Genomic DNA, 19,613 nt, shown 5'->3' with positions numbered 1-19,613 from the left:
TCAATTTCTTTAAAATGCTCTGCCATCATAGGAGAGTCCTGTATTAGACCTCAGCTTGACACAGGATCCCCTAGCCCATCACATCAAGGTTTAGGTATCCTGTTTAGGTTGCAGGAATGATCAAATAGTTTGAATATTTTGGTTGTTGTTCAGTTGTCCAAATGGACAGCTTAATAGAGCAGAAAACAGATGAGATAATGGGTCAAAACCAGTGAACAGAAAATATGAGTGGTACTGGCAACAAACATCTGTTAACTCACTAGTAAGTGGAAATAAAGCATCTGCTAATGCAGAAATAAATGTTTGATCAGTATTTTTCTTCTATATTTGGCAGGAAGAAGGTAGATTATATATTCATGGTCTGTAACTGAGTAAATACTTTCCATTTAAACTGTAACTCAGGCGGATGTTAAACGCAGGTACTGAGTTAGAATTACTATCTGTTAATCAGAGGGTCTAGAGATTTGCAGCTGGATATCTAGAAGAGCTGGTCAAAGAAATACTTGAGCTGTCAGGTTTGTAGTTAGATGTGGAAACAGCATCTTCCCAGAAAACTAAAGAAAATTCATCCTCTCTAGCAAGCTGTTTGAGTGGCCACCATGTACTTCAGGTAAAGCTTTGTCTGTATTTGCCACCATTAGATGTTTCATTTCTACTCATTAATTGCTAAGGTGATGATTGTTGTCGAAATTGTAAGTAGGCCAGTCCTGAATCTTTTTTGGCTCAGATTCAGGTCCTGATCTTCATTTAGTATTAGTCAGGATAATGCTGAGGCTGTAGTAGTGCTATTCATTTGCTTTACCTTAGCATGAGCTTCTTTGGGTCCATAGCTGTGACTGAAAAGATGATTCAATGTATAGAAGTCTCTGACTCATCTTGGCACGACCAATCTCAGGGGAGAGTGTGATAAAGAGGGAGAAGGTGGCACTGCTTATTCCTCTGTAGTCCAGCTGCAGGAGGAATGAACTCTTCTGAGCACAAATGTACAAAGAAAATGTGCACCAGTGTGTTGCCACGGTGATTAACTCCTGCACTCAGGTGCCAATGATGTTCAGAAAACTTTACTGAGAGAGCATGTTTTAGAGTCCCATTACTCAAACTGTGACACAGACCTTGCACAAAAGCTTCTCTTAGCAACCCCTGTCTTGCAGGGGGTTGTGCTAGGATGGAGTGTAACAGAAAAAACAGAAAAGGATTCTTAATGCTTTGGTGAGAGGTTAAAAATACCGAAACATGGTTTTGCACTATGTCTGGGCTGGCTATCCTTCTAGCACTGACATTGTGTCCATCATGAAGCCACTTAAATCTTTCATCTCAGTGAAATGGAGACGGTTTTAAGTGCTCTGCAGAAATAAGGTGAATATTAGGTAAATGTTTTGTCACCAATTTTATCTAAATACTTCTTTCTTTTTTTTCCACACTTGTAGCTCTAAAAACTTAATGCTTATGAAGATGAGAGGTCAAGGTTAGGCACTTTCCCTGAGCCAGCCATTGGCCTCATCTAGTGGCAAATTCAAAAAGACAAAACACTTGAAAGCTGTAGAGAAATCCATTTTCATGTTCTGTTCTATTTTCAAAGCCACTAGCCAGCTGGCAGCAGCTGTGCCAAATGATACAATGTGGTGAGTGCAGCTACCTGGATAACCTGGATACCATTCCTCCCCAGGGCTGCAGAGCAGTCATTGTCATGCATGAGATAACAGAGATGTGTATCATGTATCCCCCGTGGAGAGCAGCCAGGATTCCACTGCTAAGTATAGGCCAGAGGAGTGAGCCGGGCTTTGCACAGTTGCTCTGTGGTCATACTGAATCTGAAGATAGTACCTTTCATGCTAAGTTAACAGAATGTAACACTTTGATTGGGGGCTGTGGACGGGGGAAGGCAAAAGGGGAAATCAGTCTTTATATAGATTTGACCCCAAATCAGCTTGTTAACAATGATCATAAGGACACATAAAGGGAGAGTTTGAGGTCTGGGTGGGAAAGGAAGTGGAGAATTTGGAACTTCTGGCTGTAAGCCCCCTGGAAAAGAAGTAGATCACATTGCTCTTCACTGTACCTCTGAATGGGAGTGGCAAAGCTACTGGTTTCACAGAGTTTTATTTGGATTCTCTGACAAGACACAGCACGCAGTGAAATAAGAAATGGTAAATACAGCAGGAGATAAGCTTATCCCCCACCTGACGTTACCCATCATCAGTCACAAGGAGCTATGACATTTTGCACAGTTAAGTTTTGTGAGAGGGACAGCAGGAGAGTATATGCCTGGTCTTTCCGAGTGTCTCCACCAGTAGATCAAACCCATCTTGATTGTGGGTGAAAGATGTGGTGGTGTTTTAAGTTTTCTCTTGTTTCTGGTGAGAAGTGAATTGACTCTGCTGTGATGACATGAAAGCAAATACGTTGTGCTTTGTTCCACTGCCTGCGAGACTATGGAAAAGAGGCTGAGTGGTAAGTGGATACAGGGTTTACTTTTTTTACTCTTTAAGTCCAGTGTCTTTAACTGTCACCTGACGAAGGGGCCACAGGCTGATAGATCTAACTGTGGAATTCCTTTCCTTTATTTTGTTTTTGCAGACAATTTACTTGGATGATGATGTCTCTTCTTTTGTGCAGATCAGAGGTTCTGTTCCACTGTTTTGGGAGCAAACGAAGCTTCAGGTAAACAAATATTCAGAAAGCCTACCTTGCTTCTCTGTCTTGCTACTTATAATTTAGAATTAACATAAAATAGATATTTTTTAAATGAGCTTCAAAGCCAATTCTGTGAAAGTGCTGAGCTCTTTCATTTTAGGTTTACCTTGTAAGAAATTTTGTGTGTTTAGATGAATAGAACTGTGCCAGACTAATGGCTATAGGTGACTGAAGTTTAAAATTTTTGTGTGTTTGAATGCCTCTGCAAGGAACTGTTTGTAAGGGACTGTGTCCTAATGTTATAAACTGAAGTTTGTAGCTGTATCATTATAACATTTTCAGTTTTATTTGGAATAATCTATTCCTCTGAAATGCCTGGTTGACTCGGTGATAATGACCTCCACAATACAATTGGAGTATCTAGGGGTACCAGTGCTCTATAGGAGCATGCTACCTTGAAGTGAAGTTAAATGACTGGATGGTGTGTTTTTGAGATTTCAGTCAAAACGGTGATAATGATCTAATCAGATCTTTTGTGAGGCAGAAATGTAGGATTTCATCACGAGATTATTGTATCCAATGTAGTGGGTTGCATATGGTCTGTGACTTGCAATTTATATACAGTTGTAAACCCAAATAATCTTTCTAGTGCACTCTGCATTCTCTTAACCGAGGGATAAGCAACTGAGTATGCACATATGTTCATGTGTGTTAGTAGAGAAATTACATTACCTAACTGGTTTTTAAAGACACTTTAAAGGGTACATGATACTTTTTTTGATCATTAAAGAACCTATTTACTATTTTGATCATTAAGAACCTGTTTACTGGATTTAGCACAAAAAGAAATTACTAAAGGGTCTCTGTTGTCTGTTAACACAGTCTAGTGTAATACTTGCTTCTTTTTATAAAACAAGTTTGTCCGTATGATTGTGCATGTCCTGCCCATGGTGTAGCTGTATCCAGCACTGTTGTTATGTATAATACAGAGCCACTGAGCATTCCCTCAAGTATTTTTGGCTAGTGGGTTCTCTCTAGTTAAACAGAATTTTTTATTTTTTAGTAGGCCTGGATTTTTTTGCCTAATCTGGATTAGATTATGTACTCTTCCTCCTTAAGTGTGAATGGCACTGGTGTTAGAAAGAATTACAGAAACCAACCTCATGAAAAACAAATAAGGATGATAAATATGGGAAACAATGCATGATCTTATGCATATTTAGGAGTGTAGTTTTTGGAGAGGAAAGAAGCCCTCTGTAATAATGTCATAAAAATAGCTACCATTCAAAAGGAACTTGAGGCTACTGTTGTTGATATCTATATCAAAAAAACTGTTAGTTTGATGGTACAGAATTTCATCCTTCATGTTTTTGAATCACTGTTCTGATACTTTTGAAAGGAGTCAGAATACACAATGCATGCAACTGGCATAAATGCAGCCCTCTCTACCAAGGTAAGAAGGGCAGTAAGAATGCTAGGCTCATAGAATACTCATGTGAGGCAGTGTGTGCTATTTGCAAGAGGAAGCTGGCAAAGAGATGTGATTTGTTTGGCCATAAAAAGATGTGTAGGTATCCCTTTGCTTAATGGTAATTGTGTTTTCACTTGTAATTGTAAATGTTGTCTAATAAAAGCTAGGGCTTTTGTGTTAAGGATATTATGTGTGGGGGTGGTTGGAGTCTGTTAGAGATGTCTGGTGCTGTTAAAAAAATGTTTTTCTCTGAAGGAAAAAGGGAGACATCTAGTGACTTTGGACTCTTGCAGTGTAAGAAATCTTTCTCTTTCTTGGTCTTCTAATATTTTATTTTAGGTTGGTTCCCGCCATTTAAGGCTTAACAGAGGTCTGGAAGCCAATGCACCTGCCTTTGACAGGTAAGTTTCATTCCACTTTGGCATCAATACAGCAGCCTGGCATGCATCCAAGGTTCCACAACTTTGCCTTCCTTGAAAATCTTGAGATGTGAAACATCTCTCAGATGATGTGGCAAATCCCCCAGGTGTGGCAGATTATTAAGTTGGTTTACTTAATTTAGTCACTTTTGGGTGTTTTTTTCCTTCTTGTTTTCAGTGATAATTGAATTAATTTGGTCTTCCAACTCATTTCTGTAAAAGCTTAAAAGTCTTGAGTGATATGGAAAATAAGGATTTGTGCAAACCTTTGTGAGCCAACAGGTGTGAGTTTACACCTTACAGTACACAGAATATGTGTGCTTTTCCACTCTAACAGAAGTAGCTAAAGATTTAGCACTGCTTTCACTCCATTCTGGATTTGGTCTTCTCTTCATTGTTTTACTTGTACACAGAAATAGCAGTGCTTTATTCCGTGACCAGTGTTATATGATGCTATTATGCTGATGCTTTCTATTTTATGCAAAGACTGGTTTGTAAACATTTTTAAACCATTCAGACTCTGTTTGTCAGCTGAAAACTGTAGAAAAAGACATACATTAGCTTGATTCTTTGGAATGTCTGACTAAGAAATGCTATCCTCTAAGGGTGTATTTCTACTGATATCCATGGGAACAGTGCCTGAAAAGCATGTGAAGAATTTGGTCTGCGGGAAATTTTCACCCTGTAAGTGCAGGTCAAGTGATTAATTTCTGTTTTGGTTTCATTTTGGCAGATCAGGTTGTATGTTGATTTTGAGTAAGGTTGCTTTATTACCTCAGCTGTTAGCACACAGGACATTATTGACTGTTAATGGTTTTGCAACACTGAAGACCCAAACAGGGATCAGAATGTAAAGGGACTATGCACCACGGCATTTTTTGCTCCAGAGGTTCTTGGCCTACATTTCCCAAGATTTTAAGGCTCTTAAATCCTACTGAATTCAAATGGCTTTGAGACTCTTGGTCTTGTGGCCATCTGGTACTGTGATAACTTGTCCTGCCCGTGTCCCTGAAGCTCCATCCTTAGAGGTTTGCATTCCACAACAGAGATATTTCATGAGAAGAAAACAATAATTTATTCAGCATCTTCTTGTACTGTCCATGAAATTGAGAGTACCTCAAGAAGGAACAATTTTGTAAGACATTTTAGCCCTGACTCTAATACAGCTGGTGAATAGCTTCCTCCTAAGAAAGGTGAACATAAGGATAAACTTGCTCTATTCCTTCTTTCCTTTGTGCCCGTAAGTTAGGTGAACTTAGGGATCTCTGCTTACAGATCTGCAAAAGACAGTCCTTTGAAAAGGGGAAAGGGATAAGTGACTGCTTATATGGAAAAGTACACTAGAATTTAACAACCTGCTACAGCTTTTGTGAGATGTTAATTTAGCCTGTTACATTTAACCATGTGAGAAATGGATGGTAATCTTGTTAGATATTTTTTCATCCTCTGTCTCCCTGAGAAATCCAGAGGGAGCTTTGCTTACAGTATTCAAGCAAGTGATTTGATCTTCAGTAGTTTTGTTGTATGGAAGCCACACTGGCACAGAGGTAGGAACTTGATGCTGGGATCAGAGAGGTACAGCTATATGGGACGAGTTGGCATATAGAGAACTGGTTGCAGAATCAAGAATGCACCAGAAAACGTATTTAGCTGTGTTTCCTGAAGGCAGTGCTGATGACTTCTTTCTTTTCTCCTCTTCCGTGGTTTTCTGTGTAACTTATTTCTGGTTAAAGGATTTAAAGAGTAATGCCAGAAGATGTATTTTCTCACACTTGCCATTACACACTATTTTGCAGCGTGTCTCCTTTCTGTGAGTGTTTATTTTTCTTGTCTATTTCTATCCAGCTTCCTCTTCAGTACTACTACAGTATTTTCTGTACATGATGGAAATCAACTTTAAGATCTAATTCTTTCTTGATGAGCCGGCATAGCTTCTGCAGACCATGCATGCCAACTTGAAAAAGATGTATTGAGGGGAGAATGGGTGTTTCGGCATCTGGCTAAAAGCTCTTGAGAGTCTCTAAATGTCAGACTGAGATTTTTGTGACATAGACCAAAAAATCCAGCCCACTTGTCCTATTTTGTGCTTTTCCTGCAGAATCTGAGCCGGCCAACTTGGCTAAAAGGACCTTTGTTCCGATCCAGTGCAACAGTTCTTATGATTACTCATCTTCCTGCTTGATTTGAGTTCAGAGTGAATATCTCCATGTTGCAGTAGCTCAGAGATATTTGAACCCTGTCACCTGTGACATGTGTTTGGACCTCTCTGGCCTTGACACTGGAGTTGTAGGCCTCATTGCTGCTGCTGCCTCTTAGTAGTCTCAGCTCTGCAAGATGCCAGGCAATTCCTGTTAAAGTGTAGTACATTTTCCTCTCTTCTTATCTTTCCCGTGTGGTTCCCAGGCTAACAGCCAAAAGGTAGAAGTGTAAAGGGCAATGTCAAAGCTAACAGTGACATAAAAGATTTGGGGTCTATTTCCTAAGAAACTTCTTTCTTTAAGTTCAATACAGAATACTGTATCCATTAATTGCGTACTTTCACCATTTTTACTATAATAATTGATTGCAAGGAAAACTGAGAAAGATGTCCGTAGGTGGTATGGCTAAGACATTCTGCTGGATGAAACAACCAGTGATCTCTACTTTGTGTTTTGAAAATTGCAATAGGCAACATAACTTAGTTTTGTTTAGTACCTATTATGGTTACTTTTGCTGTAGGCATATGATGCTTCTGAAAGAGCAGTATGGAAAACAAGTGATCGTTAACCTGTTGGGAAGCAGAGGAGGAGAGGAGGTGCTCAACAGAGCTTTTAAGGTAAAAGCAATAATTTTAATTTTTAAAATAATTTTCTGATTTCCCTTGAGCCTCCATGTTCTTCTGTTTTCCTTCTGGCCCAGGAGGTGATGAATAGTATTTCTAAAGAGATTATGTTAACTCTTTACCATATGTTACATACTGAGAATAGTGTTTCTTTGTTTCTTGGCTTAGTTTCCAGCACTTTCTTTCTGCTTACTTCTTCATACATTTATGTACATTCTCTTTAACCAAACTTTAAAAGAAATTGCCTGAATACTCCTCAGGATAGTTCACATTTGCAAAAGTGAATCATAGCCAGCTTTGACATTGTACGTAGCCACCTATGCAGTCAGGGGCCCCCTGGGATTACCAGAGCTGCCTAGGGGCCGGGTCCTGATCCTCCATCACTGAGCATGGTGACTTAGCATCACTAAGCTGTCTGGCTCTGATAGGAATGGGAAATAGCTATCTAGCACTGATTGTGTCGGGAATTGGCTGCCTGAGCACCAGATGATAGTTTGGTATACGGAGAGAGATTTTCCTGGCCCATAAGTGTCCCCAGGTACAACTAATATCTGAAAGGAAAGATGTCAAGCATTGTAGAACTAAAGCTGTGCTGCTTTCTAGTGTGGTATTCTTTTTAAAACTAGTGTGAATTTAAAGCCACAGATTGTCACCGAGTGGGATTTGCAGCAGTGCAATAGCTGCCTGAACCTGGCTGGAGGCTAATGGAAGTCTGCCTCCTTTAGTACCTGTTGCTTTAGCAAATTGACATAGATACTTCAGAGATCATGTTCCTAAAACTAACGATAGGATGATTTAAGTACACACCTGTATTAAATGCCATGTATTTATCACTGGTAAAGAACGATACCAGCAGTTCTAGCTGAAGCATTTACTACGTGAAACTAAGCAAAATAAAAATTGTGGTTAAATAGCAGTGTCTGATTTCTTTGCCTCTGTTGCAATAGTAAACTTACAGGGAGTGTGGAGTTTTTTGTCAGTTTTTCTGTGTGACCATTTCCTCCTCCTGCAAAAGAGCTGGGAAGGACTATCTACTTCCCCAGCAGAAAATGATGAAGTGAAAGTCTCCTCTTGTGTAGAATGTGGCCAAAGAAAGTGATTAATGACTAAAATTTGCAAGGCAGTGAGGAAGGTACAGGAGTGAAGTCTGGTCCTGGTTACTGTTTTCAGCTTCTTACTGAATTTCTGCGTGACACAGCTAAGCCTCTATAATCTTTTGATTTCCCTCTCTTTAAAATATTTTTTCTAGTTTGTTTTGTAAATCCACTGAAATTTAAAGGTAAAAGATAACCAATTCTGAAATGCTGAAATAACTTACATGGATAAAAATATGATGTTTGTTGCTAATTTGATACTGATACTGATATTTTCTCAAACTCACATTCTTGCAGATCATGTTCTAGCCAATATCATGCAACATTAAGTCAGAAACTGGTCATCTCTAGAATAAAGAATTTATTTTGTTTAAATTGTTACATTTTTGCTTTTTTTAAAAATCAATAAACTCTAAAAATGCCCTGTAAGCTCAAAGAATATTTAGACTGATATCACTGAAAACTGAAGTTTTGTATTCATTCAGAATGACTCCTTGATCCTTTCTTTACCTTTGTGTTTAAAGAAATTGATATTAGGAAAGAATATAGAATCAATTTTACTTTGATTATTTCAAAGAGCTTGAATTAAAAACAAAGTAATTCATAGGAGTGTGATTACAGTAGCTAACTTGGCTCCTGTCATTAGTTTCTCCATCTTTTTTTTTGCTTTTCTTTCTTTCTTTCTCTTCTCTCCACTCTTGCTTCAACCTTAGTAATTCTTATCAGCATTGGTTAAAATTATTCTTGTAATTACTGCTGCTGGGCTCTCTTGATCAGAATGTCACGGTTACCATTCATTTACCATTCATTATCCATTACCTGAATCAGACCAGACCAAAAATCAATACTGTTCCTAGGAAATGCTGTTCCTTCCATAAGCATTCCCTATAACAGATGTAATTATGTTTACAGTAAAAGCCGGGCTGTGGTGTAGAGTTGCAAATACTCTGACAATAATTTACACTGCAGCAGTGGGTAAATGCCATCCTCAAGTGCATTACTAGTGCCAGCATCTGTCAGGGCAGATTGGGGTGTCAACAGTAACAGTCTAATGAAATACATTTTACAGGTCTCTTTCCAAGCACTGCCTTTAAATTTCTTTCTGTAGGAAAGGCTTAATGGCTTACCCAATACAATTATGGTGGTGTAACTGCTACATGTACACTTTTAATGTAATATCATATTTGTTTTGTCCAGTGTGTGCCACAATGTAAGTGGAGAAAAGCATCCATCTCTTGGGGTGAGAATGTGCAGGAGGGAAGAGAATAGACAAAGGCTTGCATAGTTTGAGTTAATGTAATGGTTCGCTGCCCTTCTTGTGGAGAACAGGATGTATTACTGTTGCATCTGTTGTGGATACCTTAATGAAATTTGTGGTGATTACGGAAATGCGTGTGAGGTCATTGAAATTGGAGATGAAATAGTGAGGCTATTTGTGCCTCTTCTTTCACTTCTGCAGTTTACCACAAATGCTTTATAGTACGTTTCCCAGGCTGTAATTGCTTACTTACTTCCATCCTCTGAGCCTGCCTAGATCATTGCTGGTGCTGTCCACCCTCATGCATAGAGGTAGCAGCAGCCCATTGCTGCAGGGCTGCCACCAGCCAAGGCACAATTCTGATGTATACTTTGCAGCTACAGTTGGAGTTGCCCTGCAGGAAAATTGGATTCTAACAGTGAGGTTTACTTCTGTGAAGAAAACAAACAGGGAACTTCAGTTGCTTTTTTCATGTGTGGGCTTTCAAAATTCCCTACAAACTGTGTGATTAACAGTCAAGGTATATCAATGATAAAAGCATGCTGGTATCAATCCTGTGGCTTGAGCAGGATTTGTTTTCCTTCATTCCCTTATCTAAACAGAAACTGCTATGGGCCTCTTCCCATGCGGAAGACAGTCCCATGATAAACTTTGACTACCACCAATTTGCAAAAGGTGGGAAAACTGAGAAACTGGAAAATTTGCTGAGGCCTCAGCTGAAGTTGCACTGGGAAGACTTTGGAATCTTCGCAAAGGGCGAGCATGTAAGTCCACGGTGAGTGTCTCTGCCCCTCTGTTCCAGTGTAGCTGGGCACTACTTGTCCTGGTCTTTCCAGCTCTCTTGCTGCGTTTGGATCATGACCATAAGTTGACCATCTTGAAATAAAATTTGGAGACAAAGTGTAGTCTTGGTGCTAAATCAATGATTTGGCTTAATTGCATCTCCATAGTTTCAAATCTGCAAATTTACTAGTGCATGGATTTGCTAATATAGTTTTGCAGATGTATTCAAGTAATTAGATGTGTTAATGGAATATATTGTGCACAGTGTGCTTGCACTGTCAAAACGTGGGTGGGTATATTCAGGCTGAACATTTGATGATCATGTTCAATCAACTCATGATTAGATGTTATTTTAAAACATACCATTTTCTCCTCCCTTCTCTTGTGTTTGGTTACCAAAGTCTGCAGACAGGTACTTTTCGAATGAATTGTTTGGACTGCCTGGATCGTTCTAATAGTGTACAGTCCTTCGTTGCACAGGAGGTGAGTTTGTCAGAGGACTTTCTGTGGGATACCTGTAGTATATACATTGGCTGTTTCATGGGAAATACAGGAAAGAGGCTGTAAGTCTCAATTACATGGGTCTGTCCTGCCTGCTCTATGATACAGAATGGTGCTGGCTGGAATACTGAGGACAAAAAGCAAAAACACATTTTAAAACTATGTTGGTTTCTTTTTTGTGTTTTTTTCTCCTTCTGCACCTAATCCAGATACTGTTTGCTCAATTAGAGAGCCTTGGTTTGAACTCTAAACCTATAATTGAACGCTTTGTGGAATCCTACAAGGAGATGTGGACTCTCAATGGTCAAAATCTAAGCAGAGTATTTAGTGGTAATCGTGCTGTTGAGGGGAAGAACAAGGTAAAGAAAAATGGCAAAACTCTATTTACAAGTAAAGAAAGATGTCCTATTTATGCTTCAGTGCCACTTGCATTCGTAATTCCTGTCTGCTGTAGGTTGGGAAGCTCAAGGATGGTGCCCGCTCTGTGTCTCGTACCATCCAGTCAAATTTCTTTGATACAGTAAAGCAGGAAGCCATCGAGTTGCTGCTCATGGGTGACTTCTACCGTGAGGAATATGCAGACAAAGGCAAGATGCTCATGGACCAGACTGCACTGCTGGGTAAAGCCAATCTAAACCCTTCCCTTCCCTTTGCTCTTGCATCTGCTTTTAGCTGTCAGATATAAGCAACTGTACCCTTAAAAAAAATCAATAAATAAGTGGCTTTTGCACAGATCTGTTGTTTAAAGCACTACTTTCAACTGACCATAGCACAACTCTTGTGCTTATTTCTCATATTTTGTTTTGAACTTTTGAGTGTGTTTTCCTGCTCTTTGATAGTGATATTCTCTGACAGTTTAGAGTTGGACCAGAGGGAAGGATTTTAGGGCTATATTCCCAGTCTATCCTATCTGAGTTTGCCTTGAGGACGTCTCTTGAGCTCAGCCTTTTTATCTCCTTAGTCGTGCACATGCTTTTAGCCATTTGGATCTTTAAAGACACATCTCTGTTATTTTAGTTCATTTCCTGCTTTATTCCAGGCTCCTAATAGTCTGCAGCATAGACACATTTGTTTGCACCCATCTAGAATAAACTCAGCTCTCTCTGAGAAGACATTTACATGCAAAATATAGGACCATTTCACCCAGTGAGTATTGGGTGGTTAGTTTACTCCAGAGAACCATTCAGCACCACTTCAGTCCTGGGCTTGTTCCCTGATGTCAACCTCAAGGAAAATATAGATCGCTTCTCTATGCCTGACCGCCAATGCAAGTCGGGTAGTTAAAGATTAACTCTGGTTCATTTGCTGAGACAGCAAGAGTGCACTGCTAATTTTCTATACTCAGAAAAAATTAGTGAATATAGCAGGTTTTTTTTTGAGGAGTTCTTACCAGGCTAGAGAGCCATGGCAGTGCTAGATTTGTACTGATGTGAGGTTGTGCTGCTTTCCATCTTTCCTTCCACATTCTAAACTTCTAAGGGCTTCAGTTTAAGTTGTAACTTCTGACATATTTGATTGCTTGTCCTGGTTTCAGGAATAGAGTTCATTGGCTTCCTAATGTGTGGTATGATGTCGTGTTTTGGATTTAATATGAGACTAATGAATGAACGAGTGCTTGTGTGTTGTACTGGTTGCCAGCTAAATTTAAACCACAGCAGACTGGTAACACACTGAGGGTTTTAGTTATTGCTGTATGGTGTTTATACTAAGTCAAGGACTTTACAGCTTCTCACACTCTCCAATTCAGAAGGCTAGAGGGCTACAAGAAGCTGGGAGGGGATGCAGCCAAGACATTTGACTCCAAATGGCCAAAGGAATATTCCATAGTAAATGATGCCATACTTGGTATATAAACTGGGGAGGGAAAGCTGACTGAGGGCTGCTGCTTTGGAACTGGCTGGGCACTGTGTCACACTTTTTTTGTATATTCTAGTTCTAGTATCCTTTTTTTTTTCTCTTACTGTCCCATTAAACTGTCTTTATCTCAATCCATGAGTTTTCTCACTTTTACTCTTGCGATTCTCTCCCGCATTTTGCTGTGGGGGCAGGGAGTGAGCAAGGAGCTGGGATAAGCACTGCTAAGCACTACTCATTGCCCAATGAGGTTAAACCATGACAGTGCTGCAGACTAAACTGAAAAGATTTTGGGAGATAAAAGAATTTTTTGCTTATTACTTGAAGTACAAAAAATGTAAGCTGAAAATGAGTGACCAGCCATTCCCAGGCTTTCAAAGGATGCCTGGTTTCTGGAAGAGAAATTGCTGATATCAACTCGTTACCTTGTAGCTATTGCCATTGCCATAGGAGATATTCCCTGCCTTTTGTATTGTTGCTGCTTAGGGTATTGTTATTATTTCAGGGTGACTGTGCTGCTGCAGTGTAGATGGTTTCTGTCCTTTTACAGCATATTCTTTTACACACCATCTTTCTCTCTCCCCTCTTCTGTCAGTAACTCCAAGTATTTTGAAGGCCATGTCAGAGCGTCAGTTTGAATTCACAAGCTCCAAACGTGTTCGTGTTGCTACGGGGACCTGGAATGTGAATGGGGGAAAGCAGTTTCGAAGCAACATCCTTGGTACCAGTGAGCTGACAGACTGGCTGCTGGATTCCCCCAAGCTCTCAGGGGTTTCAGAATTTCAAGGTAAGATTTCACAGTCAAAATGTGTAAGCACTATTTGCTGCCATCTCTAGAGACATGAGTCAGGACACAAGATTTGACCAGCCTTTCAAAGGCAGTACATTTTGGAGGGCATCTTCTGTCAGTTCTTAGGTGTGTGTTCAGTTCCTCCATGCTTTTGCTGCTGCCCTGCAGAAGTGGAATGGTGTGTGAAGAGCTCCTGACAGTCAGAGTTCTTTGAACACCCTAAAACAGTCCATGTGACTGTTTCAAATTTTCAGCAGGTCAGAATTCAGAGTTCTCTTTCATGCCATCGTGTATGTATCTGCCTATTCTGCACCCTGCATGTCATTTTCTTCTTCCATATCTCTGTTCTTTGTTCTTTTATCGGGAGCGGCAGCTACATTCTTAGGTGCCATCAGAGCATCTTCTTGGTCTCTCATCTGGAGCTAAACATACCTATACAATCTGGACTACGAGCTTGTCTGGAAATGTTACTATCAGACAAAAAGATTTACTTTGTTGAAGGTGATATTTCCTTTCTTTAGCAGTATGGAAAACTCTTATGCTTGTGGCTTGATGAAATTGGCTGCTGTATTTCTTATTTATGGAACAAGGTCGGGTATTGTAATTGATTTAGAGATTTTTTTATGAAGGTAAATGAAAAGGGAACATTCTGTCATTTAAAAATTGAGTGGTTGCAAAACTACAGCAAACCCTATGTTTTTGTTGTTAGAGTGGAACATTTAGTTTCCTACAGGCATCACAGGCACAGTCCTGTACTTAACCTTGTAGCTCAGGAATACGTTCCTCAAATCCTTGGTTCCCTTATAAAAGTTGTCTCATTTGAACCCTTAGTTCCTGGGTGATATGTGATTAGGTGCAGACCACTGTATTCTGAGCAGCCTAGGTAAGGGATTAGTCCAGTCTAGTCTATTTCAGAAACAAATCAGATGTTAGCACATGACTGTGCCCATAATACCAAGATTTGTTGAGAGCCTGTAATGTATTAGCCTTATGAGACTGTCCCCTGAGAGAACCAGAGGAGCAGGGCTACATTTAACAGGCAGCTGTGACATGGTAGGTCTGAGCAGCTTCTAGAAGAAACCTGAGTTATGTGAATGGGCAGGGCTAAGGTGCGACCATGCAAATGTCTGTATCCATGTTAATGTCAGTGCAGTGCCTGCACAAATGGGCAGGTGTTCAAAGACAGATGTCCAAAATTATTAATGGTAAATACATGTGACAGTGCCTGTCTCGTTAAGCTAGTAAAGGAGGCTAGCTGTCATGCTAGTTTCACCCTTGTGTCTGCACAAAGTTGCTGCATATTTTACTTTTTATTTGTGATTTCTGAGTCAGATCTGATTTATGTTCCTATGATTATATTTGTTTCTGTTTGTCTATATTTATATCTTCATGTTGAGTTAAATTACTGTCACTATGGTCATATGATACTTTTAAAAAATAACTCTTTAGGCAGTGGACAGAACTAATGGATCAACAGATTTGCTTCTCACTATTTTATGAGAGCATCTGATCTTTGGTGTTTCCCCAGAGTAATATCCACAGAGTTGGGGAAGGGGGGGTGCAGGTTAATGTGCTCTAGGGTGATCTATCTAAGAAGGACTTGGAAGAAAGAAGGCAAGAAGAAACTTCAAAAGCGTCCTTAAACTAGATGAATTTACTAAAGGCATTGAGATGGAGGTGACATACTGGTGTGTGGACAATTAAGTTCAGTTACACAGGAGTCTGTGTCAGAAAGGACGAGCATGTTGGGTAAAATGACAAGCGGGTAAGAGATGGTCAGTAGTGAGATGTTGTGGCTTTAGTGATGAGTGGGGTGGGGGAAGAGAGATCTTAACACTGCTACAATATAATGTTCTATTCTGAACTGCTTCCTGCAAGAAGAGATGGAGACCAACTGGTGGGAGAAAAGCAGGAAAAAATTTCAGAGGAACTGCAGGGGATGTTTTATGAGATTAGATTAAAGAAGCTATGAATATGTATAGCTTGGCAGGGGATACACAAGATACAACTACAGGAAGGATCTCTGACAGAAATTAGAATACAAGTCATTAGAAGAAACAACAAAATAGTAATTCTGGTATGACTTTTCCTTCCTGCCAACAGATGATGATAACTGCCCTCCTGACATATTTGCAGTGGGATTTGAAGAGATGGTTGAGTTAAGTGCAGGGAATATTGTGAATGCCAGGTATGTAAAAAAAAAACACCACACAAACAAAACCAACAACAAAAACCTTTAATCAACCAACCTAAAAAACAAACCAACCAGAAAAATACCCACAACTGTAAACAAACCAAACCAGCCAACCAAACAAAACCGCAACAAAAAGAATATAATCTTCCCCAAAGGAACTGGCCATGTTCATTTTTATGGTCACTTGTATCCAGTACTCCCTTCCAAATCTATTGCTTGCAACCACAGCTGAAAATATGTTTCCTGTTAACAAATGTCACTGGGATGGTGTTGAAAGTGCTCTTTCTCTGTGAACTTCTGTGCAGTAGAATACACTGTTTGCTAAGTCTCTTAAGTCTTTACGTTGGCAGAGGAGAATCCTGATGGTTGAGATGGATTTAACACTTGTCCTTAAAGCCTCGTCTGATGTTGGAAAAATGTGCTTAATTAATACAAACCTAATTGCCACTCATGTGGGAATTCTAAAATTGTCTAAAAATGTCTGTGTGGCTAATTTTATTTGTGAAAATTATGGCTAGAGAAGAAGTTAAATGCAAAGCCTAAGGTTGGCATATCAGCATGTGCAGTAGGCTGTTGTGTTTACTGGTCCCTGTGAATCTGAATGGAGGTGGAACCCTGAAGATCATATTTCTAATGCTGATTCATCAGGCTGGCCACTTAGTTGTCTGTTTTGGGAATGAGAAGTTACATCAGTGCTTAGTGTGGCTGCTGGGCTGGCGGTATATCTGCTTGGATATGTTGACTTTGGAGAAAAAAAAAAAGATTTTGGAGAAAAAAAAAGATTTTGGAGAAAAGAAATTCACTGAAGTGAAGGTATATGCAGCTATTCACAAACCTTAGGTAAGAACAGCCAACAGCTGTGAGCAGCCAGTCACCTTCCAGTAAAAGCATCCAAAGAAGATCTCTCCACTGTGAGCATAGGAAATCCTACAAGTCATGAGATTGATATGGGAATTTGTTTTTACGGTTATGATTGCTGTAATCAGCTTCCAGTTATCCCCAGTGAATGGGTGTATCCAATGTCATGTGAGTATGGATGTTTCTAAGCATAGTAAACAAAATCCCTCACACATCCAGAAAGTAGGATAACTGCACTTGTGTGCTGTGCCTGGGCTCACTGACCCTGATAACTCTAGGATGCTTACAAGGAGATATTATCAGTCTCTGCCATGCATTCTACAGCACTTCAAGTTCTACTTCAGTTCACTTCAAGCCTAATGGGATGTCTGTAAACCTAAGGCACAGTTAATCTGTTCATTTTATTGACTGTATGTGGTTTCTTTTGATTCCATTAAATGATTTTATGTTTGTTCCAGTACAACAAATAGAAAAATGTGGGGAGAGCAGCTTCAAAAAGCTATTTCCAGGACTCATCGCTACATTCAGCTGACATCAGCACAGCTTGTTGGTGTTTGTCTTTTCATCTTTGTACGACCATATCACGTCCCCTTCATCAGGTAAAAAAAAAAAGCCAAACCAAACAAAAAAAAAACCCACCCAAAAAACCCACCAAACTGAATCAAAACCAATAAAACCACCCCAAAATGAAACTAACCTAACAAAACCAACAAAACCCCCAAACCAAACAAACAGAAAAAACCCCAAAACTCAGCCTGTGTCTTCAGTAACATCTGGTGTTGGAGTGTGGCCAGAGAACATGACGGGGGTTGCTCATCTTGGTGAGAGTCATGCAAACCTGATCAGCAAGGAGAAGAGGCATACTTCCAGACAACAACAGGCGAGTCCATCTCTCTGGGTAACACAAAGGCCAGGCAGCCTCAGTGTCTTCCTCCAGTTAGCTGAAAAGCCAGGCATGCTCCAGGTGTGCAGTCAGGGTGGAGCACCTTGTTTGGGTGCTATCTTTCTGGGAAAGGAATGACCTGGGCTAGTAAATCCAAGTGTTTGATGCACCGAATGAAGGCAAGTGCCTCCCTCTGCCTGAAGGGCAGGTCCAGCCCTGTCCATACTGTTTTCTTGTGGAAACAGGGGTAGTTCTAGACCTGAAAAGAATGGGGGAAAAAGACCTTATTTTGCCCCTTGACGTGTTATAAAATTGAGAGGTAAGAGAACCTATGAAGTGTTTGTCTTTCCCAGATGTCATGAGAACCAGAACTGTGTGCCCAGTCAGGAGGGTGAAGAGCTGTGTATCCTCTGCTTACTAGCTCAGCTGTCCCTGGAGAGTGACCAAGCTCCCCCTAGATTACCAACCCATGGAGATACTTGCATTAAAATGCCTTTGCTGTGGGCAAGAATTGTGCAGGCTAAGTGTAAAAGAATTATGCAGGCTAAATGTAAATGGTTAGGAAGTGAATAATTAGCCAAAACTATCTTTGGGCATCTGTCTAACCTTAAAGCCCTGAGATCCAAACACTCCTCTACCCCCTATTAGGGCACTGATTGGCCACTGCATTTTGTGATTAAAATATCAAAAGCTGCCTCTTTCTTCTCTGTGATCTCATATCTATTGAAGACCTCAGAATAGAGCTTGTACAGCATCAAGTGCTGTAGGCCAGACATAGCAATGCAATCCAGGTAACCCTGATGGTCTTGCTTTGCTGATTTCTGGTCATCTTTCTTCAAAATTATTTTAAATAATTACTTTTTTTGCTGCTGTGAAGCAGTCCAGAGGAGAAGTGTTTCTCTCAGTTTTTGACTTTTCACCTGGCTTACAAAAAAATTCAGTAATCTAGTAGCAAATTAATGGTTTAAATGGAAATCAGAAGCAGAATAGCACAGTGGTTCTGCTGCAGTTGTTGAACTGCCAGAAATTGGATATAGTCCTTTGTTGAATCACTAGAGAAAAAGGGGAAGGGTTTGATTTTAGTGACCAAGTTTCATCATTTAATGCAAATGTACTGCTATGTGAGCATAATCACACCTAACCTGTGTGCTTGCATATTTTTTTCCGTGTCTAGAAAAAGGAAGGAAAAATTAGCAGAAGTGCAAAAAAAAAATACTTCTGTGCTTACAGAGGTTGAAGAGATTTAGACAGAAGATAGAGAATAAAAAATAATGAGACAATAGCTGGCTTATACATCAGTGAAAGAATTGATGAAATACAGGCAGTTGAATTTACAGTGGGTTATCTCAGCATAACCTTTGAATAACCAGTTGAATACCAGTCAGGAGATGGGTAAGCAGGCAGCAGAAAGGGAGAGCTTTAGAGTGAAAAGAGTGAAGTGCTTCTATAGGAGTGCTTAAAACCCATTGTTTCATAGAAAACTTCGAAGTTCCTCCTTTGCCTTCCTGAGGGTGTCTTCTGATGGTGTCCTGCTGTCAGGAAAAATAGGAAATTAAAGAGAGACAAAGAAGGTACAAAAGATGGGGGAAGAAGAGAAGAAAATGAAGGGGGTGGGGAAAGGAGACCTTGTAGCATCTTGCATCATTTAGATTACGAACTTCTGAGAATAACTCAAATAAGACAACAGTTTTCTGCATATCCCTTCTTAAAGTCAGTAATATTCTGGTCAGCTCTGCTTGACGTTTTCTCTGGAAAGTAAAATTTTCTCACTGGGAAAGACATGCATGGTGCTGGGGTTGGCTGCAACAATGATCTCATCATTTACTTATCTGATCAGACAGCCATGCTTTGTTCTTGGAGTAGTCTGGCTGTTTGGGAGAAATTACCCTGAGAGCAGGTGGTCTGCTTTATCAAGTTATCTTTCTGTAGTGAACTGTGTGCTAATCATCACATTGAAATACTAAGTAATTAGCAACATGGAGACCTTAAGCAATTTGTCATCAGTACAGAACTCATTTGAGAAGTTACATATAAATAGTTGTATCCAATAATC

The 19,613-nt window shown here is 39.9% G+C and overlaps 1 protein-coding gene across 2 annotated transcripts in view; it reads left to right on the top strand.

Annotated features, from left to right (window-relative positions):
* SYNJ2 (synaptojanin 2) overlaps positions 1–19,613 on the top strand; it is a 65,173-nt gene that overhangs the window by 26,240 nt on the left and 19,320 nt on the right. For both annotated transcript variants that reach the window (XM_014892743.2, XM_014892744.2), the window contains 10 exons: positions 2,578–2,661; positions 4,445–4,506; positions 7,243–7,339; positions 10,300–10,472; positions 10,882–10,963; positions 11,191–11,340; positions 11,436–11,601; positions 13,431–13,622; positions 15,729–15,813; positions 17,136–17,276. In XM_014892743.2, coding sequence (XP_014748229.2) covers positions 2,578–2,661; positions 4,445–4,506; positions 7,243–7,339; positions 10,300–10,472; positions 10,882–10,963; positions 11,191–11,340; positions 11,436–11,601; positions 13,431–13,622; positions 15,729–15,813; positions 17,136–17,276 — 1,232 coding nt within the window. The remainder of the gene's footprint in view (positions 1–2,577; positions 2,662–4,444; positions 4,507–7,242; positions 7,340–10,299; positions 10,473–10,881; positions 10,964–11,190; positions 11,341–11,435; positions 11,602–13,430; positions 13,623–15,728; positions 15,814–17,135; positions 17,277–19,613) is intronic.

Source organism: Sturnus vulgaris, chromosome 3 (genome assembly GCF_052056855.1).
Source record: "Sturnus vulgaris isolate bStuVul1 chromosome 3, bStuVul1.hap1, whole genome shotgun sequence".
Taxonomy (NCBI): Eukaryota; Metazoa; Chordata; class Aves; order Passeriformes; family Sturnidae; genus Sturnus; species Sturnus vulgaris.
The sequence above is the reverse complement of the archived record's forward strand: the minus strand, read 5'-3'. Positions and strand labels throughout refer to the sequence as shown.